This window comes from Sciurus carolinensis, chromosome 2 (assembly GCF_902686445.1).
Source record: "Sciurus carolinensis chromosome 2, mSciCar1.2, whole genome shotgun sequence".
Classification (NCBI taxonomy): Eukaryota; Metazoa; Chordata; class Mammalia; order Rodentia; family Sciuridae; genus Sciurus; species Sciurus carolinensis.
In genome coordinates this window covers 150,664,252-150,683,883 of record NC_062214.1, presented here as the reverse complement: position 1 = coordinate 150,683,883, position 19,632 = coordinate 150,664,252, and the positions used below count along the sequence as shown (strand labels likewise).

At 33.4% G+C, this 19,632-nt stretch overlaps 1 protein-coding gene across 4 annotated transcripts in view; it reads left to right on the top strand.

Moving 5' to 3' along the window:
- Nemf (nuclear export mediator factor) overlaps nt 1-19,632 on the top strand; it is a 47,325-nt gene that overhangs the window by 21,772 nt on the left and 5,921 nt on the right. For all 4 annotated transcript variants that reach the window (XM_047540205.1, XM_047540204.1, XM_047540203.1 and 1 more), the window contains 15 exons: nt 346-408; nt 6,702-6,814; nt 8,179-8,236; nt 8,716-8,774; nt 8,860-8,980; nt 10,637-10,916; nt 11,572-11,614; nt 11,765-11,814; nt 13,834-13,981; nt 15,366-15,443; nt 15,803-16,000; nt 17,528-17,560; nt 18,967-19,067; nt 19,256-19,299; nt 19,376-19,455. In XM_047540205.1, coding sequence (XP_047396161.1) covers nt 346-408; nt 6,702-6,814; nt 8,179-8,236; nt 8,716-8,774; nt 8,860-8,980; nt 10,637-10,916; nt 11,572-11,614; nt 11,765-11,814; nt 13,834-13,981; nt 15,366-15,443; nt 15,803-16,000; nt 17,528-17,560; nt 18,967-19,067; nt 19,256-19,299; nt 19,376-19,455 — 1,469 coding nt within the window. The remainder of the gene's footprint in view (nt 1-345; nt 409-6,701; nt 6,815-8,178; nt 8,237-8,715; nt 8,775-8,859; nt 8,981-10,636; nt 10,917-11,571; nt 11,615-11,764; nt 11,815-13,833; nt 13,982-15,365; nt 15,444-15,802; nt 16,001-17,527; nt 17,561-18,966; nt 19,068-19,255; nt 19,300-19,375; nt 19,456-19,632) is intronic.

Below are 19,632 nucleotides of genomic sequence, written 5' to 3'. Positions count from 1 at the left end.
ATCTATGACTATGTAAAATAATTTTTAATCCTCCAATGTCAGTGTAGTAGTTTTTTTGAAAGTTTAATTTTTAATTGTTAAATTTTGTAACCATTTTTCACATTTAGAAACAGGAGTTAAAGCCAGGTGCAATATCATATACCTATAGTTGTAATTACTTGGGAGGCTGAGGCAGGAAGATTGCTTGAACTCAGTTATTTGAGACCAGGATAGGCAACATATACCCTGTTTCACCAAAAAAAAAAAAAAAAAAAAAAAAAAGAAGAAGAAGAAGAAGAAGAAGAAGAAGAAAGGAAAAAAGAAATAGGACTTAAAGTATCATTTCTTATTTGTCTTTTTTTTAAGGGGACATCTATGTCCATGCTGATCTTCATGGAGCTACTAGCTGTGTAATTAAGAATCCAACAGGTAATAATATATTTGTTATTCAGAATTTAATTCTATTTCTTAAAATATATTTTGTATAAGGTTTAATAAAGAAGAATATAGTGATAAAAGGGTATCCCAGTGAAGAAGATAAAACAATTATAAACATATATGCATCTAACAATAGAACCCTATAAATTACATGAAGCAAAACCAGACAATATTAAAGGAAGAAATAGACAGATATATAATCATGTTTGGAGACTTCAACACCCAGGTTTTAGTCAGATATTAGAATAATTAGACACAAGATTAACAAGGAACTAGGAGTCGTAAATAGCACTATCAACTAATTAAATTCAACAGGCATCTCTAGACCATTCCATCTAATAGTAGAATATTCATTTTTCTCAAGTGCACATGGAAAGTACTTTGGGATAAACCATCGATAGTCTGTAAAATAATTCTCAATAAGTTTAAGATAATTGAAATCATACATAATAATTTTTCTAGGATGAAATTAGAAACCAGTTGTAGAAAATGTGGAAAATTCACAAATATATGGAAATTAAACAACATACTCAAATAAATAGTGGTTCAAGAGGAATTCACAGAGGATAGCAGAAAACACTTTAAGATGAATGAAATAAAAACCCAGTATATCAAAACTTATGAGATTGTTTAGAGGAAAATTTATACCTATAAAGGCTTATGCTAAAAAAGAGGAAAGAACTCAGATCAATAACTTCATACTTTGTCAGAAAAAGAAAAACTCAAAGCTAGAGAAGGAAGGAAATAATAAAGATTAGAGTAGAAATAATTGAAAATAATAGGAAAACTAAAAAATCAATTAAACCTTTTTTTTTTTTTTTTTTTCGGTGCTGGGGAGTGAACCCAGGGCCTTGTGCTTTTGAGGCAAGCACTGTACCAACTGAGCTATATCCCCAGCCCAAAAATTTGGTTTTTTTGAAAATAACAATAGCATTAATGAACCTTCAATTAAACCAACCAAGAAAATAAGATATAAAACTCAAATTCTTTAAAAATTAGGAATGAAAGAAGGGATAGACCAATGAATTTACAGAAATCAAAAGGATTATAAGGGAATATTAAGAACAATTGTATGTTAACAAGTTAGATAACCTAGATGAAATGGAGAAATTTCTCAGAACTATACAAACTACCATACTTTAGAACACTAACTCAAGAACTAGAAAATTTGGAAAAAACCCTTAACAAGTAAAGATATTGAGTTAATAATAAAGTGGTGGGATGGAGGAATCCCAGGCCCAAATGTCTTAATTATACTAAACTTTTATTATTGTTGAAGTATAAACTTCAATTATACTAAACTTTTAAAAAAAGTTTAAATACCAATCCTTCATAAACTCTCCCAAAAGAACAGAAGAGATGGGAACATTTTCTAATCAATTCTGTCAGGTCAGCATTATTATCCTGATAAAACCAGAAAAAGCCATCACTGTAGAACATTATCATTTAGGAATATAGATGCATATCTTTGACAGAATATTAGCAAACATGATCTAGCAGCATATTAAAAGGATTGTGTACTATGTGCTTATCCCAAGAAAGAATTGATGTTGAAAAACCACTTGACAAAATTCAGCACCCTTTTGTAATAAACACACTCAAAAAACTAGGACTAGAACAGAACCTCCTCAACTTGGTAAAAAACATTTATGCAAAACCCCCAACTGACAGTCATAATAGTGAAAGACTGAATGCTTTCCCTCTGAGATCAGGAAAAAGGTGAGCATATCTGTTCTTTCCACTTCTATTCAACATTGTAATAAAAGTTCTGTATAGGTCCTTAGGGCAGTAAAAAGAAATTTAAAATAAATTGGTGAAGAAGAGGTAAAATTTCTTTTTTACAGATGATAGGATCTTATTTATTTATTTATTTATTTTGGTGGTGCTGGGGATTGAACCCAGGACCTTGTATTTATTTAAAAAAAAAAAACCCTAAGAAGCCCACCAAAAATTATCAGAACTAATTAAGTTCAGCACCGTCCACACCTAATAAGTATACAAATATCAGTTGTATTTCTGTTCTATATTACTAACATTGAATAATCTGAAAAGGAAATTAAATATTTATAATAGCATTAAAGAGAATAAAATACTTAGGAATGAAATTTAACCAAATATATATGCATATATGTATACATATATGAATTATAGATCAAAAACTATAAAACATTATTGAAAGAAAGTAATAGACTTCAATATAGTAGTCTCCCTTTATCCATGGTTTTGCTTCCCATGGTTTTAGTTACTCATAATCAACTGCAACTTGAAAATAGTAAATGGAAAATCCCAGAAATAACCATGTTTTAAGTAACACTTATTACAGTATATTGTTAGCTATAATTGTTCTATTTTACTATTGTTATTAATCTTTGTGCTTAATTTATAAATCAGATTTTATGATATATGTGCATGAGGGGGAAAAAAACAGTATATAAAAGTTTGAGTACTATTAGGGATTTCAGACTTCTGAGTGATGTTTTGGAACATATACCCCCACCCATGTAAGAGAAAACTGGTAAATGGAAAATGTCCCATGTGTGTGGATTGGAAATCCTGACATCATTACTACCCATAGTAATTCATAGGCTCAATATAATCTCTCTCAAAATTCCAGCTGCCGTTTTCTTTTGTAACAAAGCCATACCTAAAATTCATATGGAAATGCAAGGAACCCAATTTAACCAAAGTATTCTTGAAAATATGGAGGTCTCACACTTCAGTCATCAGGGCAGTGTGGTGTTGGCATAAGGGCACACACATAGATTAACAAATAGAATTGAGTTTTCAGAAGTAAACCCTATAGTTTATGTTCAGTTGATTTTCATCAAGGGTGTCATGACCAATCTTTGGAGATAAAATATCATTTCTGTCTCCTTTTAAAATTTTAGTAGAGTTGATTTTAGAAGAGTTTTAGGTTTATAGCAAAATTGAGCAGCAGGTACAGAGCTTTAGTGTGTAACCTCTTCACACACATGCATAACCTGTTATCAGTATCCCTCACCAGAGTAATACAGTTGTTAAAATTGACAAGCCTATATTGATGCATTATTCTGACCCAGAGTTCATAGTTTATAGTAAGATTCAGTTTAGGTGTACATTTTATGGGTTGGAATACATATAATGGCATGTATCTACCATTATAGTATCATAACAGAGTCTTTATTGCTTTAAGTGCTCTGTGCTTCACTTGTTCATCCCTAACCCATGGCAACCACTGAATTTTTTTTTTTTTTTTTTTTTTTGGTACTGGCAATTGAACCCAGAGGTGCTTTACCACTGAGCTACATCCCTAGCCCTTTTTTTTTTTTTTCCCCATTTATTACTTTAAGACAGGGTCTTGCTAAATTGCTGAGGTTAGCCTTGAACTTGTGATCCTCCTGCCTCAGCCTCCCAAGTTGCTGGGATAATAGGCCTGCACCACTGTGCCTAGTACAACCACTGATCTTTATGTTCTCTTCATAATTTGCATTTTCCAGAATGTTGTATCTTGATTATAAGCTTGATAGTACATAGTTTTTTCAAATTGACTTCTTCCTTAGTAGCATTCATTAAAGTTTCCTCCATCTTGCTTCATGACTTGATAACTCATTTCTTTTTAGCACTGAATGATATTCCATTGTTGGAATTTATCAGAGTTTATTTATCTATTCACCTACCAAAGGTCAAGTTTGGCAGTTATGAATAATGCTACTGTAAACATCCAGATGCAGGTTTTCAGATAGATATACATTTTCATTTGGGAAAATACCAAGAAGCAGAATTGCTGAGTCATATGTTAAGAGTATATTTAGTTTTATGAGAAACCACCAAACTGTCTTTTCAAGTGACTGTACCCTTTTGGATTTCCAGTGATAATGAATGAGAGTTCTTGGCACTCTTACATCCCTGATAGCTTTTGATGTTGTCAGTGTTCTGGATTTGGCCATTCAAATAGATATATTTGGTATCTCATTTTAATTTGCATTCTCCTGATGACATATGACATGGAGCATCTTTCCACATGTATATCTATATATTTTCTTTTGTTAAGGTCTTTGAACTTTATTGTAGTACTGGAGAATGAGCCCATGAGTGCTTTACCATTGAACTACATCCCCAACCCTTGTTTCTTTTTTTCTTTTCTTTTCTTTTCTTTCTTTTTTTTTTCTTTTTTTTTTTTTTTTTAATTTTTGAGACAGTCTCCCTAAGTTGCCAACACTGGGCTTAAATTTGAGATCCTCTTACCTCAGTTTACAAGTTGTTGGGATTAAAGGCACCTCCATGCCTTACTTCTGGAGTGCATTCTTATTGTTAAGGTCTAAGCATTCTTTGTCTACAAACTTTGGGTAATAGTTTTTCATCTGCTATATATCTTTTGCAAATGTTTTCTCCCAATCTGTGGCCTGTCTTTTCATGTAATAATCTTTTTAACAGTGGTGCTGGGTAAACTAGATAGCCACATATAAAAGAATGAAGTTGGACCTTTTTCTTCACACCATTTACAAAAATTAACTCAAAGTGCATTCAAGACCTAAACTTAAGAGCTGAAACTATGAGACTGTTAAATAAAAACAAGGTATAAATCTCCATAATCTTGGATCATATATTAATTTCTTAGATATGATACCAAAATCATAAGGAACCAAAGAAAAACAAGTAAGTTGGACTTCATCAAAATTAAAAACCTTGGACTATGGTTGTAGCTCCTTGATAGAGTATTCCCCTAGCATGTGTGAGGCACTGGGTTTGATCCTCAGCACCACATAAAAATAATAAATAAATAAAGATATAAAAATTTTTTAAAAAATTAAAACCTTAATTCAAAAGATGCTATTAATAAAATCAGATACCCACAGAATAGCAGAAATATTTACAGATCATTTAATATGAGATGAATATTCAAAGAACATGTAAAACTCATCAGTAAAAGAACTGGAGATGTGCCGTAGTGGTTAAGTGCCCATGGGTTCAATCCCTGCTACAAGAAAAAAAAAAAGATTTAAACAGACATTTCTTCAGAGATAGACAAATGGCCAAGAAAAGATGGAGAAATGCAAATCAAAAGCACAATGGGGTGCCAATTCACACTAACTAGAATTGTCATGAAAAAATGGACAAATATTGGTTAGAATGTGAAGAGATTAGAACCCTTATATATATACTACTAGTACGACTAGAAAATGATGCAGCTTCTGTGGAAATGATTTGGCGGTTCTTCAGAAAGTTAAACAGTTGTGACCCAGTAATTCCTAGGTATATATATACCCAAGATAATTGAAGACTTGTATCCATTCAAAACTTACTTACAAATATTCATAATAGCATTATTTATAATAACCAAGAAATAGAAGCAACTCATGTTCATTAATTGATAGAAAAAATATGATGTATCCATACAGTGGAATATTGTAAATATATGTGCTCTAACATGGATGAACGTTTATTTTTTGTTTTTGCTACTGGGGAATAAACCTGCATCCCCTGCCCTTTTTATTTTGAGATATCTTGCTAAGTTGCTCAGGCTGGCCTGGAACATGTGATCCTTCTGCTTCACAGCCTCCCAAGTTGTTGGGATTATAAGCATGTGCCACTGTGCTGGGCTAACATGGATGAACCTTGAAAAAAACTAAACACAAAAGGGTACATATACTTTGATTTATATGAAATGCTCAAAATAAGCAAATCTATAGGGACAGAAAGTTAGTGATTGCCAGGGATTGCATATAGGAGGGAAAATGGCTGCTAATGGATGCAGGATTTCTTTTGGGGAAGGATGAAAGTGTTCTGGAGTTACATAATGGTAATGGTCACATTGCTTTATAAATAAAATCATCAAATTGCACACTATGAAAGGTGAATTTTGTGATAAATGAATTACATCCCAGTTAAAGAATATTTGAAATCTAAGGGATATTAATTCTAGAAGTCTTCAAACTTGAGATTTTTCTAAATTATACTTTCTGGAATGAAGTTAAAATGATTGATTTAGGTACATAGGTCTTTTAAAAGCCTTCCGTGGGGGCTAGGTTTGTGGCTCAGTGGTAGAGCACTCGCAGGCATGTGTGAGGTACTAGGTTCCATTCTCAGCACCACACATAAATAAATGAATAAAATAAAGGTCCATCAACATCTAAAAATTATTTTTAAAAAAAGCTTTCTGGGTAAATATATTTTAATAAAAATAGTAGTTTTTTAAAATCTTGAAATAAAGCATGGTATTAGTATTTAAGACAATTAAACCAGTTATGCTGCATCTTTGTAGAAAGTTTGTACTTGAGTATTGAAATGTGGCATCATTTTTATAGGAGAACCCATCCCTCCACGGACACTGACTGAAGCTGGCACAATGGCACTTTGCTACAGTGCTGCTTGGGATGCACGAGTTATCACTAGTGCTTGGTGGGTGTACCATCATCAGGTAATAAGGGCCATAGTCCTTTTTTCTTTATGAAGAGCTATACTGTGTGCCAAATTTGAGGGTATAAAAGTAAATAAGGAAGACAAACTACTTAATTTGCTTCTGCCTTGATAGTAGATGGTGGAGAAAAATACCTATCAGGTAAAAAGTACTATTAAGAAAAAAATTTGTAAAGCATATAATGGGATAGAGTGTGATAGTGGCTACCTATCATTATAAAGTACTGGGAGGCCTTTGTGGGAAGGTAAGATTTAACAAAGATCTAAATGGAAAGTGATCCATGCAGTCATAGGGATATATATTATCCCATATATAACATATAGTGGGAAATCAGTTATGACTAGTATACTGACCTAGAAGGTCTTTTCTCTTGTTCATCTTTATTGAAATTTTCTTTTGCCCTTTGAGAAAAGCAGCTATCCTGTCTTTTTTTTTTTTTTCTTTTATGGTTAATGCTGTTATTGGATGATACTTCATTCCATGTTTGACTTTACATTGCTATTGATTTCATTTTCAAGAATTGAGATTGGGGTCTGGGGATGTAGCTCAGTTGATAGAGTGCTTGCCTCTCAAGCACAAGGCCCTGGTTTCAATCCCCAGCACCACACACACACACACACACACACACACAAAGAATTGATGGATAATGATGTACTTTTACAAGATCTTAAAGCTGTATGGTAGGATAGAATTCATTTGTTATCTGCTATGTTATAATATTGTGTTTTTAGAAAATTAAAAATACTTGAGGGATTATATTTTCTGTCACAATACTGTTATAAAAGTAGTTTGGATTCTTTTACAAGGAGATATGTTCAGGTTTGGGTTTTTTTGTTTTTGGTTTTGTTTGTTTGTTTTTTGTAACTAAGGATTGAACCCAGGGCCCTCTACCACTGAGCTACACCCCCAACCCTTCCTATTTTTCTTATTTTGAGACAAGATCTTGGTGAGTTGCTCAAGCTGGTCTTGAACTTGGTGATCCTCCTGCCTCACCTTCCTATGTGTTTGTGATCACATGTGTATGCCACCATGACCACCCTCAGGAAAGGATTTTACTTATAAATATAGCTTTATTTTAGTATTTTGGAATAAGCTTATTAAACTGTACTTTTCTCATTACATCTCATGCTAGAAGAAAGGAGTGGGTGTTTTCCAGAGCATTTGAAAATATGGAATGTAATAGATCTTGGTTGTTGCCATAGGTGTATCTATCATTGAAGGGAAGTCTATCCCCTTCAGTGTTGAGAATTTTGCTAAATTAAGAATTTTATACTGTTGCTTATTTGAATATGACTACTTTCACTTCTTGACTAGAAAAACAAACAGTATTTCTTAAGGATGTGACATATTATTGTGTTTCTTAGGTGTCTAAAACAGCACCAACTGGGGAATATTTGACAACTGGAAGCTTTATGATAAGAGGTAATGACTTGACATGAAAAATGTCCCTAACTTGCCAGTGGATTATGGAGACAGGTTTGAGGATCATCTGTATTATTCTCAGAACAGAAATTGATAACTCATGTCACATATGATGTCTGTTATGAATAAGCAAATTTTTGCCTTGTCATGGCAAATTTAGCATCTGTCATGTCATTTCTTATGTTTTTATTGATGAGAATGTACTTTCACATAGTTTAGTTATAAGGATGAGAAAGTAAAACCTGACCTTTTTTATAAAAATACATTATTTAGGGTCTGACCCAAAACATAAAAACAAGCATGCATATTTTTTCTTAATTATTGTTACTATGCCTAATGCTAGATTCCATAAATGGGAAATGTTCTCCATGTTAGAGTAAGAGACAAAATGGATATGATCACTGGTATCAGATATTTTGCAGACAAAAAATGGAGAAAATTGATTTTTTTAAAACATCAATGTATATTGTCTTTTGTAGGAAAAAAGAATTTCCTTCCTCCCTCATATCTAATGATGGGGTTTAGCTTCCTCTTTAAGGTACTCTTCAACTTCTTCCTTTTTTTTTTTTTTTCCCATAAACCTTACCTAAAGTTCTATAAGTGAAAAAGAACTATTTCTATAGGTAGATGAGTCTTGTGTTTGGAGACATCGGGGTGAACGAAAAGTAAGAGTGCAAGATGAAGACATGGAGACACTGGCAAGTTGCACAAGTGAACTCATCTCAGAAGAAATGGAACAACTAGGTAGTTCACACATTTTAGTAAATTAACTTGTGATTTTTTTTTTATTTTCTAGTTTTATTTTGAAATCTTTAATTAAATGATTTTCTCTTTGGGGATAATTAAAATTTCAAAGAATCATAAAAATCTAGCTATCAGTTTTAATTACTTATGGTTTGGGACATGTTAAATATAGTTATTTTAGTGTGTTAAAAAGTATTTAATTGGATCCATAATTTACATAATTTAGTCTATGTTTGTATAATAAAACTTCAGTGTTTAATGGGTAATGTATAAATTTATTTAACTAAAATAGACTCAGGTATTTATGAATTATCACTTTTATTGGGGTCTAGGAATTAGAAATGATAGAAAAAGTACTTTGGCATGATGGCAGCTTATCTATAATCCTAGCAACTAGAAAGGCTGAGGCAGGAGGATAACAAATTCAAGGCCGGCCTTGGCAATTTAGCAAGATGCTGTCTCAAAATAAAAAATTAAAAGGACCAGGAGTATAACTCAGTGGTAGAGCACCCCTGGGTTCAATTTCCAGTATTACAGAAAAAAGAAAAGAAGTAATAGAAAGATGAGTTTATAACAATTTCTCATAAGAATTGATTTTATGTTTCTTTTTTTAAATTTTTTTTAGATGTTGTTAGACCATTATTTTATTCATTGATTTATATATAGTGCTGAGAATCAAACCCAGTTCCTCACACATGCTAGGCAAGTGCTTTACCACTGAGGCACAACCCCAACCCCTATAATATATGTTTCAAGCAGAAAGCAACTCTAGTTGCTGAAATAAATTTATCTAAGCGATCTAGGGAGAGTTGTTCTCTAAACTACTTTTGCAGCTATACTTTTTCCTAGAGTTGTTCATTTATAGGGGTAATACTGTACTGTTCATTTTTAACTGTCGTGTTATCAGATTCTGTTGACTGATGGTCACCATTTCCCTGGCACTGAATAAAGTGCTTCATATTTATTTAATTTTCTTTTTTTGTGGGGGCTAGACTAGGTATTGAACCCAGGGGTGTTTAACCACTGAGCCAAATCTCCAGCCTTTTTTTGTATTGTATTTAAGAGACAGGGTCCCATGGAGTTGCTTAGTGCCTTGCCAAGTTGCTGAGGCTGGCTTTGGACTCTTGATCCTCTTGCCTCAGCCTCTGAAGCCACTGGGATTACAGGTGTGCCACCACTCTGCCTGGCTTATTTAATTTTTATGTAATTTTCATGACCATCCATGACAGATATGTGGTGGCTTCTCATTTTATAGGTGGGACAGCTGGATCCTACTGTTAGCTGTGTGCCAGTTATATAACATATACGATTAATTCAGTTATATAACATGTATTATTAATTCAGTATTCAAATTATTAAAGCTTCAGAATTTATGCAACTGATTTTATTATCTTACTTTTTGGAAATACCCAAGAAAGACAGGTTATAGTTTTTTCATTGTAGAAATGGTAACAATGTCCATGAAATCCACTGTAGTAAAAGGTTTCTGGATTATACTTTTGTCTAAGAGTAGTGCCCTATGGGAATGATCAGGCATTTTTCTGGTGATCTTTTAAGAAAACAGGGAGTGAGTAGAAATATTCTTACGAAGTTTTTAAGAAAATTACATAAACTTGTCGGTAGTCCACATTGACTTTCCTTACGGTTATTTTATAGATGAAGGTGACACTAGCAGTGAAGAAGATAAAGAGGAATTACATGAACCTCCTGTAGAAGTAGAACTTGTAACTCAGGTTGATCAAGAGGATATTACTGTTCAGAGTGGTGCTGGTGAACTAAATGAGGAACTAATTCAAGAAGAAAGCTCTGAAGATGAAGGAGAATCTGAAGTGGTTAAAAAAGATCAGGAACCTATTGGTGAAATGAAGGATGAAGGGGAAGAGACATTAGAGTATCCTGATACTACCATCGACTTGTCCCACCTTCAGTCACAAAGGTAATTAAAAAGATAGCATTTTAAGTTTTATTTTGTTAGCTGGGAATGATGACAACTTAATTCTTTCAAAGAATGACTTCAGTACTTTTACCCTTCATTGTTCTGTTATTCAGTGCTACTTTTCTTTCCTTTTTTTTCACATTTAATTTCTCTAAAGAAATTCCCAGGACCAGGGTAAAGAAAAACATTAATATAAGAGTAACCAAAGTAGGTCAGAATAGAAACAAATATTCTAAAGGCTAATTAACATAATAAAGGCAAATCCATCCAAAAAAAGAGGTGCTTTAGTCATTAATATCTTATTGATCACCAACGGAACAACTATAGTTTAAAAAAAGTGTTTATATTGGGATAATACATAATGCCTTAGGAGTCAGACAGATCAAAATTGAGTCTTAGGATGTGCCTTTTGGCAAGATACTTATGTGTAAGTTTCACTTTCCTCCTTGGTGAAAAAATGTGGAGACAGGAATGATTCGACTGTACTTGTAGGATTTTAAGTAATCAGGAGCAAAATGAACTCCACTTATGTATAGTTAGAAAGCACTAAAAAATATATATATATATATATAAATATTTAGAGAATGATACAGGAATGTTTTCAGGCTTTGTAAACCAGTGTCGTCTTTGTTTATACTCTTCTTTGTTTTCATAGGTCCCTTCAGAAATTGGCTTCAAAAGAAGAATCTTCTAATTCAGTAAGCTATTTTAAGGTTTTATTTAAAAAAAAAAAACTTTTTTTCAATGAATAATTTTTAATTTTTCCTTTTGAAAAAGTCAGTGATATTTTTGTGGAATTTTCTTTCTTTCTTTCTTATTTTTTTTTTCTTTCATTCTCATTTTAATAGAATGACGGTAAATTACAGAGCCGGAGACATTTATCAGCCAAGGAAAGAAGGTAAATATATTTGTATTATGTAACTGAAAGGCATTATTTATTTAGCAAGTAAGAGTAAGTTTAAATACAGGTCTCGCACACACTGGGCAAGCGATCTGAGCTATCACTATAGCCTTTTTTAAAAAAATTTAATTTTGAGACAGGGTTTTGCTAAATTGCCCAGGCTACCCTGAAAGTTGTGATCCTGTTGCCTTAGTCTCCTTAGTAGCGGGGATTGCAGGGGTGCCCCCACTCTGTCTGACTTTCTGTATTTTTTTAAATGACAGCTGAGCTACCACAGAATACTTGACTATTTATTCTAAAGACTTTATTAAAATTACCAAGATAAGCACAAATCTTTAGTTTTAGATATTCAACTTGAATATGTTTTTCAGGTTTAGGCCCCTTATCTATCATCATGAGATTAAGTAATAAGACTAGCCTTTTGGGATGGGTGTGTAACTCAGTGGTAGAGCACTTGCTTAGCATGTGCTAAGCCCTGGGTTTAATATCTAGTATTGAAAAAAGAAAAACAAAGGACCTTTTATTATATGAACATGTATAATGATAATTGTTGTGTATTAAGTAGACAGGATGTTTATAGGGTAATATTGACAGGAATAAACAGGAATACTTGAAATTAATTAGGAAAAAATTTAAGCCTCTTTTTTTTTTTTTCCAACAGCAGGTCTTTGGAGGCACATAGAAAGAGAAAGGGAACAACTCCTACAGAATGAGAAAGACATAAAGAACTCTAGGAAGAATGGAATAGAAAATAAAGCCCTTTTGTTTTAGAAAGAAAATCATTAAAAACAATTACAGAGAACCCTCAGTACATCTCAGTACACAGCACTGTGCTTACACTGAATATACAAAAGATTTGAATATCAAATTCATGCTTTTGAGAAACTTTTGAGTCCTGGGTTCAGGAAATACTCATTAATACATTATATCGTCTGAAAGTGATAACAGTAGGAGTGAGAGATTGTTTTTGAGTTTAGATGTTTTAGGAAATACCATCAGAAGTATACTTTGAAGATATAGTAGCCATTAAGTATATGAAGATAAGATAGAAACTTCAAGGAAAATTAGCATTAACAAAGGGGAGAGGGATTTAGAAATAATACATATGATGCTTTCGAAAAATAATAAACTGAGGCAAAAGGAAGACAAAGTTTGTGTTAGTGAACTGATAATGGTAAGGTTGAAGGTTCAGTGGTAGCGTGCTTGCCTAGCATGTGTGAGACCCTGGGTTCCATCCTCAACACCACATAAAAATAAAATAAAGGTATCATGTTCATCTACAACTAAAATATATGTGTTTGAAAAAAAAAAAAAAAAGATTAAAGTGGTGAATTTAGACCAAAAGTGGAGAACTTGGAATGATAAGCTAAGTATTTGGGACTTTTTATCCTGAAAGTGATATGAAAATAACCTTTGTAAGATTTTGAATGGGAATGTGAGATAGGTAAACAAAGATTAATATAGAAGTTCAGGTAGATTACAGGGAACACATTGGAAGAAGTTTGGGAATTGGTGAGGCCCTAGACTGGGAATATGAAGAAAGATATCATAGTAATAGAATGTTTGCTTCTTCCTTAATCTGCTTATTTTTGGTATCCATTTATTCAACAACTAATCAGCAAATTTTTATTGAATGCTTAAGAACTGCCAAGGCCATTTTGATTCAAAGACTACAAATCCCAGTACCTAGCCAGCAAGGTTTTCAGTTAAGTGAGTGTGCCTACATGAAGGATACGTCATGGGTGACAGAATCTTGAGCCTGAATGACAGAAAGAATGATTAATTAATCCATTACAGATGAAAAATGTTCAGTTCTTTCTTATGTGATTCTTTCAAAAATAAAATTATATTTATTATTTATATAATAAATATATATATATTATAGTTTGGTGATTATCAGGTTAAGTAGAAATCATGATCTTTTATATATTGTACATGTTCTCCTTTGAATTTTTTTTAGGACACTAAGAATTTGAAGTTTTAAGAATTTGCTGTTTCCACTTCATTTGTATTTAGGGAAATGAAGAAGAAAAAACTTCTAAGTGACTCAGGGGATTTAGAAGCAATGGAGGGAAAGGACAAAGAAAGTTCTGTACATATTGAAACTCAACAGAACACAAACAGAAATGTTGCAGCTGCACAACCAATGAAACGAGGACAAAAGGTAATAAACTTTTTCTAGCGATCTGTTTGGTACAATATGGTTCACAAATGAAGTTGTGAGATTCCTCCCTCTTAATTTTTTTAAAGTTTAAATGAAATAGAAGATGAAGGGGAAAAAATAATTCTTGTTTGACTTCCTTTGATGGTTAGCTGAGGAGACATTGTTTAGGGAATATAGAAAATGTGATCATCTCCTCAGAAGCTCCCAGTTTATATAGAAGAGGAGTTGTCCTAGGGATTAGACCCAAGGTCTCATGCATACTAGGCAAGTGCTCAACCCCTGAGCTGTACTCCCAGCCCCAGAGCTGATCTTTATTGAGAACTTAGCTTCCTTTTCATTATCAATGTGATTTTGGTTAGAGTTTTTATGTATTTTATTAAATGGAAATGATGAATAAAAAATAATCTATAGAATATACTTTTAAAAATGCTATAGCAGTATTAAAAAGATTATGTATTAATATATTATTGTATCTTTTTAAAAATTAACTCAGGGCTGGGGATGTTGTAGCTCGGTGGTAAGAGCATTTGCTTACCATGCCCAAGGCCCTGGATTCAGTCCCCATTGCCTTAAAAAAAAAAAAAAAAAAAAAAAAAAAAAATTCACTGGTAAGTGCCTAGCCTACATTAGCTGATTTCCTATTTTTCCACTATGTGTACCATGATTCTAACTAAATATTATGATTGCTGTTACTACTCTCTGCTCTTCTTTTTATTCTTGCTTTTCCTTTATTCCCAGATACTATAAAATTTACTTCTTTTAAAAAAAACCTTTCAGGGGCTGGGATGTAGCTCAGTTGGTAGAGTGCTTGCCTTGCATGCACAAGGCCCTGGGTTCAATCTCCAGCACCACAAAAAAAAAAAAATCAGATTTTGCTTTATTTCTTTCCCATAATTTTTGCTGAAACTGAAAGTGTCTCCTTTCTAAAAATTATCTTAGAAAAATTTGTTTATACTTTTCCTAAAATTTTTAGATTTTAATTCTTATTTCTATATGTATCTTCCCTCCACCATATGGCAAATTCCTTGAATATGAGAACTATGGCTTTATCCTTCTTTGTATCTGCTACATTGTTTATAATGGTGCTTTGTTCCATAAGTTCTTTGTGTGTGTGTGTGTGTGTGTGTGTGTGTGTGTGTGTGTCTTGCCATGCTGGGGATTGAACCCAGGACCTTGTACTTGACAGGCAAGCACTCTGTGAACTGAGCTATATCCCCAGTCCTTTTGGTGGTACTAGGGATTGAACCCAGGGACTCACACATGCTAGGCAAATACTCTACTACTTAGCTATACCACAGCTCAGTAAGCATTTTGACAAGAGATTTAAAGAGGCACCTTTTCTTTACAAATATTTGTTGACCATTTTACTGCTGAATTTTTGTAGAGTAAAATGAAAAAAATGAAGGAAAAATACAAAGACCAGGATGAAGAAGATCGTGAACTTATTATGAAATTACTGGGGGTAAGTAACATTAAGAACATTTCTTTTGCTTTTCAGTGGACACCCAGCCCATGCTTAACCTGTGATAAACATTCAGTACATCTTTTTTTTTTTTTTTTTTTTTTTGTGATAGTGGGTATTTTGAACTCAGGGGTATTCTACCTCTGAGCTACATCTCCAACCCTGTTTATTTATTTTTGTTTTGAGACAGGGTGTTGCTAAGATGGCCATGCTGACCTTGAACTTGTGACTCTCCTGTCTCAGACTCCCATGTCATTGGAATTACAGGCGTGTGCCACCATACCCTGCTATCTTTGGGAAAATCTTGACAAATTAATAATATTGACAACATTAACTGAATTCTCCTCTATAAATTAAAGTCTGCAGGTTCAAACAAAGAAGAAAAAGGGAAGAAGGGGAAGAAAGGAAAAACAAAGGATGAACCTGTGAAGAAACAGCCCCAGAAACCTAGAGGTGGACCAAGAGTTTCAGAGAGCATTAAGAAAGATACTCCATCCCTTGAGGTTTTAACTCATGAGTTACAAGACTTAGCTGTAGATGACCCACATGATGACAAGGTAAGGCTTCCACACATGTGGGCTTTTGCTTTTCACTTAAGGTGGCCAACTAGTACAAGTGGCACCCCTCTTACTAATGGAAAGGCATCTTAGAAATACAATGTGAAAGACTAAAATCACAGTGTCTAGGTGCAAAAATGGTAAGTGTTCATTGCTAATAAAAAAATTTATCATAAACTATTACAGAATAATCAGTTTTGTGAAAAGGATTTGATTCTGAAAGTTACCTAATTCTTTTATCAACTGGATACAATAAGTCCAAATGTGTATAATCTCTTTCTTGAATATATACATCTTGATATTCTGAGCACTTGTTATTATAAATTTGTGTAAAATACAGGATGAATCAAATTCTTTTACTTTCCTGATCAGAATTGTTTTTATTTAAAGCTTGAGTATAAGTGTATGCTTAGTGTAGGTGATAGGGATTTTGTATTAAAATATTTTCTTTTTTTCCTCTGCTGAACAATGTTGTTTAGTAATTCTAAAATTCACTTTGAGTCTCAAATATTTTTTTAAAAATTTTTTTAGTTGTAAATGGACACAATATCTTTTTATGTATTTATTTTTATTTGATGCTGAGGATCGAACCCAGCACCCCACACGTATGAAGCAAGTGCTCTACCACTGAGTCCCAGCCCCAGCTCCTTTGGTCTCAAATTTTATACCATTACTGTATTCAGCAATTTATTCTATAAATCCTAAACTCAAATATATTCATGTTCTTTCATGGGTAGGTACTATGGTCTGAATGTCAGTAACCCCCCAAAATTTCTGTATTATAAACTAAATACCCAATTTAATAATATTAAGAGGTGAGGACTCTAGGAATGGGATTAGTGCCTTATTTAAAAAAAAAAAAAAAAAAAGGTTGAAGGGAGCACCTCCTTCTGCCATGTGAGCCAGCAACAAGGTGCCATTTTGAGTCATGCCCTTACTGGACACTGAATATGCTGGTGTCCTGATCTTGAACTTCCTAGAACTGTGAGAAGTGAATTGTTTTTGTTTTTGTTTTTGTTTTTGTTTTCTCCAGTCTAAGGTATTTCATTATAGCATCCTGGAATGACTGAGACAGGTTATCTCCAAATAGATTTTTCATATCAAAAGTATACAAAATTAAGTATATCTTAGTATTTGAAAAGCTTATCTTAAAACTATTCAGTAGAGATGTAAAAACAAAAGTTCTGTTCTCTAGAATTTTCCATTTTCTTTTCCCCTAACATACCAAACTTAGTTGTCATTTTAAATTGTCCCTATAATTTTCACAGCTGTAATGTGTACTTTATGTGAAAGTTTTTTTCTCTCCACTTTAAAGAACTGTCCTTTTTAAATAGTGTTGCTTTCTGAAATATTAAACACACACACCAATCCACTTCAGAGTATTGGTACACTGAAGAATACAACCTTGGTGACTCTACCCTGTGGGTTAGGTGTGATAGTCTTATTATTTCACTGTTTCTTTCTCCCAGTGGTTTTAATGGTTTTGAATTTCATTGATGACTTTTAACTTTCATATATTTGGAACAGGAAGAGCAGGATTTGGATCAACAGGGAACTGAGGTAGGTATGAGTTTTATATTGGTTCCTATTACAACACTTTTATTATAGTCCTATCCCAGATATCTGATGCAAAACTTCTGCATAATTAAAACTTAAGACTACATGATCTTGATTCAAACTTTCTGGGTTTGGATCCCAAATTTGCTAGATATAACTATGTAAACTTGGAAATACACTTTGTCCCTGAACTTCCTCAACCTTTGTGCCTTATTGGTGTGGTTAGTAATTGTCCCTACTAGGAGACTTGTTTTGAGAATATATGTAATGCATTTAGAAAAGTATATGACATAAAGCCAACACTCAAATATGGATTACAGTTCACCATCTTGTCCTAAATCTAAGTTTATTCATGTTGTTAAATACATAGGATCAGTCTCATAGGCAGCCCACCCACCAAATGAGAACTCTAAGAAGCCCTGGAATTTCTCCTGAAGAACAGGTGAAAAGGCTGTTCTAGCCCAGGGTTTCTCAACTTTGGTACTGTTTACAGTTTGGAATGGATAATTCTTTGTCATCAAGGTCTATTTTATTTATTATAAAATGGTAAGCAACATCCCTGGCCTCTTAAGTACTACAGTGCCAGTAGCACTCTCCTCCTTTCTCCCTTCCCCCATTGTAAAAACCAAAACTGTCTCCTGACATTGCCCAGTGTTCCCTGGGGCACAAAAATTATTGGTCAAGAATCACTGGTCTAGCTGAAGTCCCATTTCTCTGCAACAGACTTAAATCTATTTGTAGTTGAATGTGGTGGCACACACCTGTGGTCCCAGCTGCTTAGGAGAGTGAAGCAGGACAATTGCAAGGTAGAGGCTAGACTGCACAACTTAGCAAGACCCTGCTTCAAAATAAGGGTTGGGGGTAGTGTCACTCAGTGGTCAAACATCCCTGGATTCAATCCCCAGTACCAGAAAGGGGGAAAACAATCTAGCTGTGTTCATTACCATGCATCATCATACTCCACAGTATTGTTTTCTATCTCAGGTAACATCTGATAAAATTTTTCCCCCTTTCTCAAATAATGGATATGTGCGATATTTTGGAAATCCCAGTTCTCATTACTGAGATTACTGAGAATTTTTACTAAGCAAAATTATAAGTCATAAAACATATTTAAACATTATTCAACTCTAGAACTATAAAGCAGAGTTGAGATGATACTGTCATTATTTAGATTGTATCAGAAAAAGCTAAAAATATGTTAACAATTTCAATTTGACATTGACTTAGAATTTTCCCCATTCTTTGTTTATGTGGTGCTGGGGATGGAACCCAGGGCCTCACAAGTACTAAGCAAGTGCTCTCTACCCCCGAACTGTACCCCAGCCCCTAGTTTTCTCTTTTCTAGTTTTCTCTTTTTAAGGCTGGTGTAAATTACTTTTATAATTGTTTTTATTTTCCTCTTTTAGGAAAATCTCTTTGATTCTTTGACAGGCCAGCCACATCCTGAAGATGTAATACTATTTGCCATTCCAATATGTGCCCCTTACACCACCATGACAAACTATAAGTAAGTTACCATTAGTTTACTCAGTGACTTTTTTTTTTTTTTTTGTGGTGCTGGGGATTGTGGTGCAGGGCCTTGTGCTTGAGAGGCAAGCACTCTGCCAACTGAACTATATCCCCAGCCTGACTCAGTGACTTTTATGAGCTGTTTTGTAATCTCCATTTAGTAACTCATGCAATTTCTTTTTAAAGATACAAAGTGAAACTTACTCCGGGAGTTCAGAAAAAGGGAAAAGGTAAATTTTTTTTTTAATTATGATTTTAAACAGTTCAGTGACTGAACAGAGCCAGATTCTTGTTTTCTGTTTACAGCTGCAAAAACAGCCTTGAATAGTTTTATGCATTCCAAAGAAGCAACAGCAAGAGAAAAAGACTTATTCCGCAGTGTGAAGGTAAAGTTTTCCTTCAAAACTCTGTGGAGATTGGTGGTATAATTAAAAATGTTAGTTATTTTCTATTGTTCTATAGAAAATGCTGTCTTAACTTGAAACTTGAAGCAGTAAAATCATATCCATTAAAATTTTTGGATATGCCTTTCTTTTGAGAGCAGAGGATTCATAATTGTCATA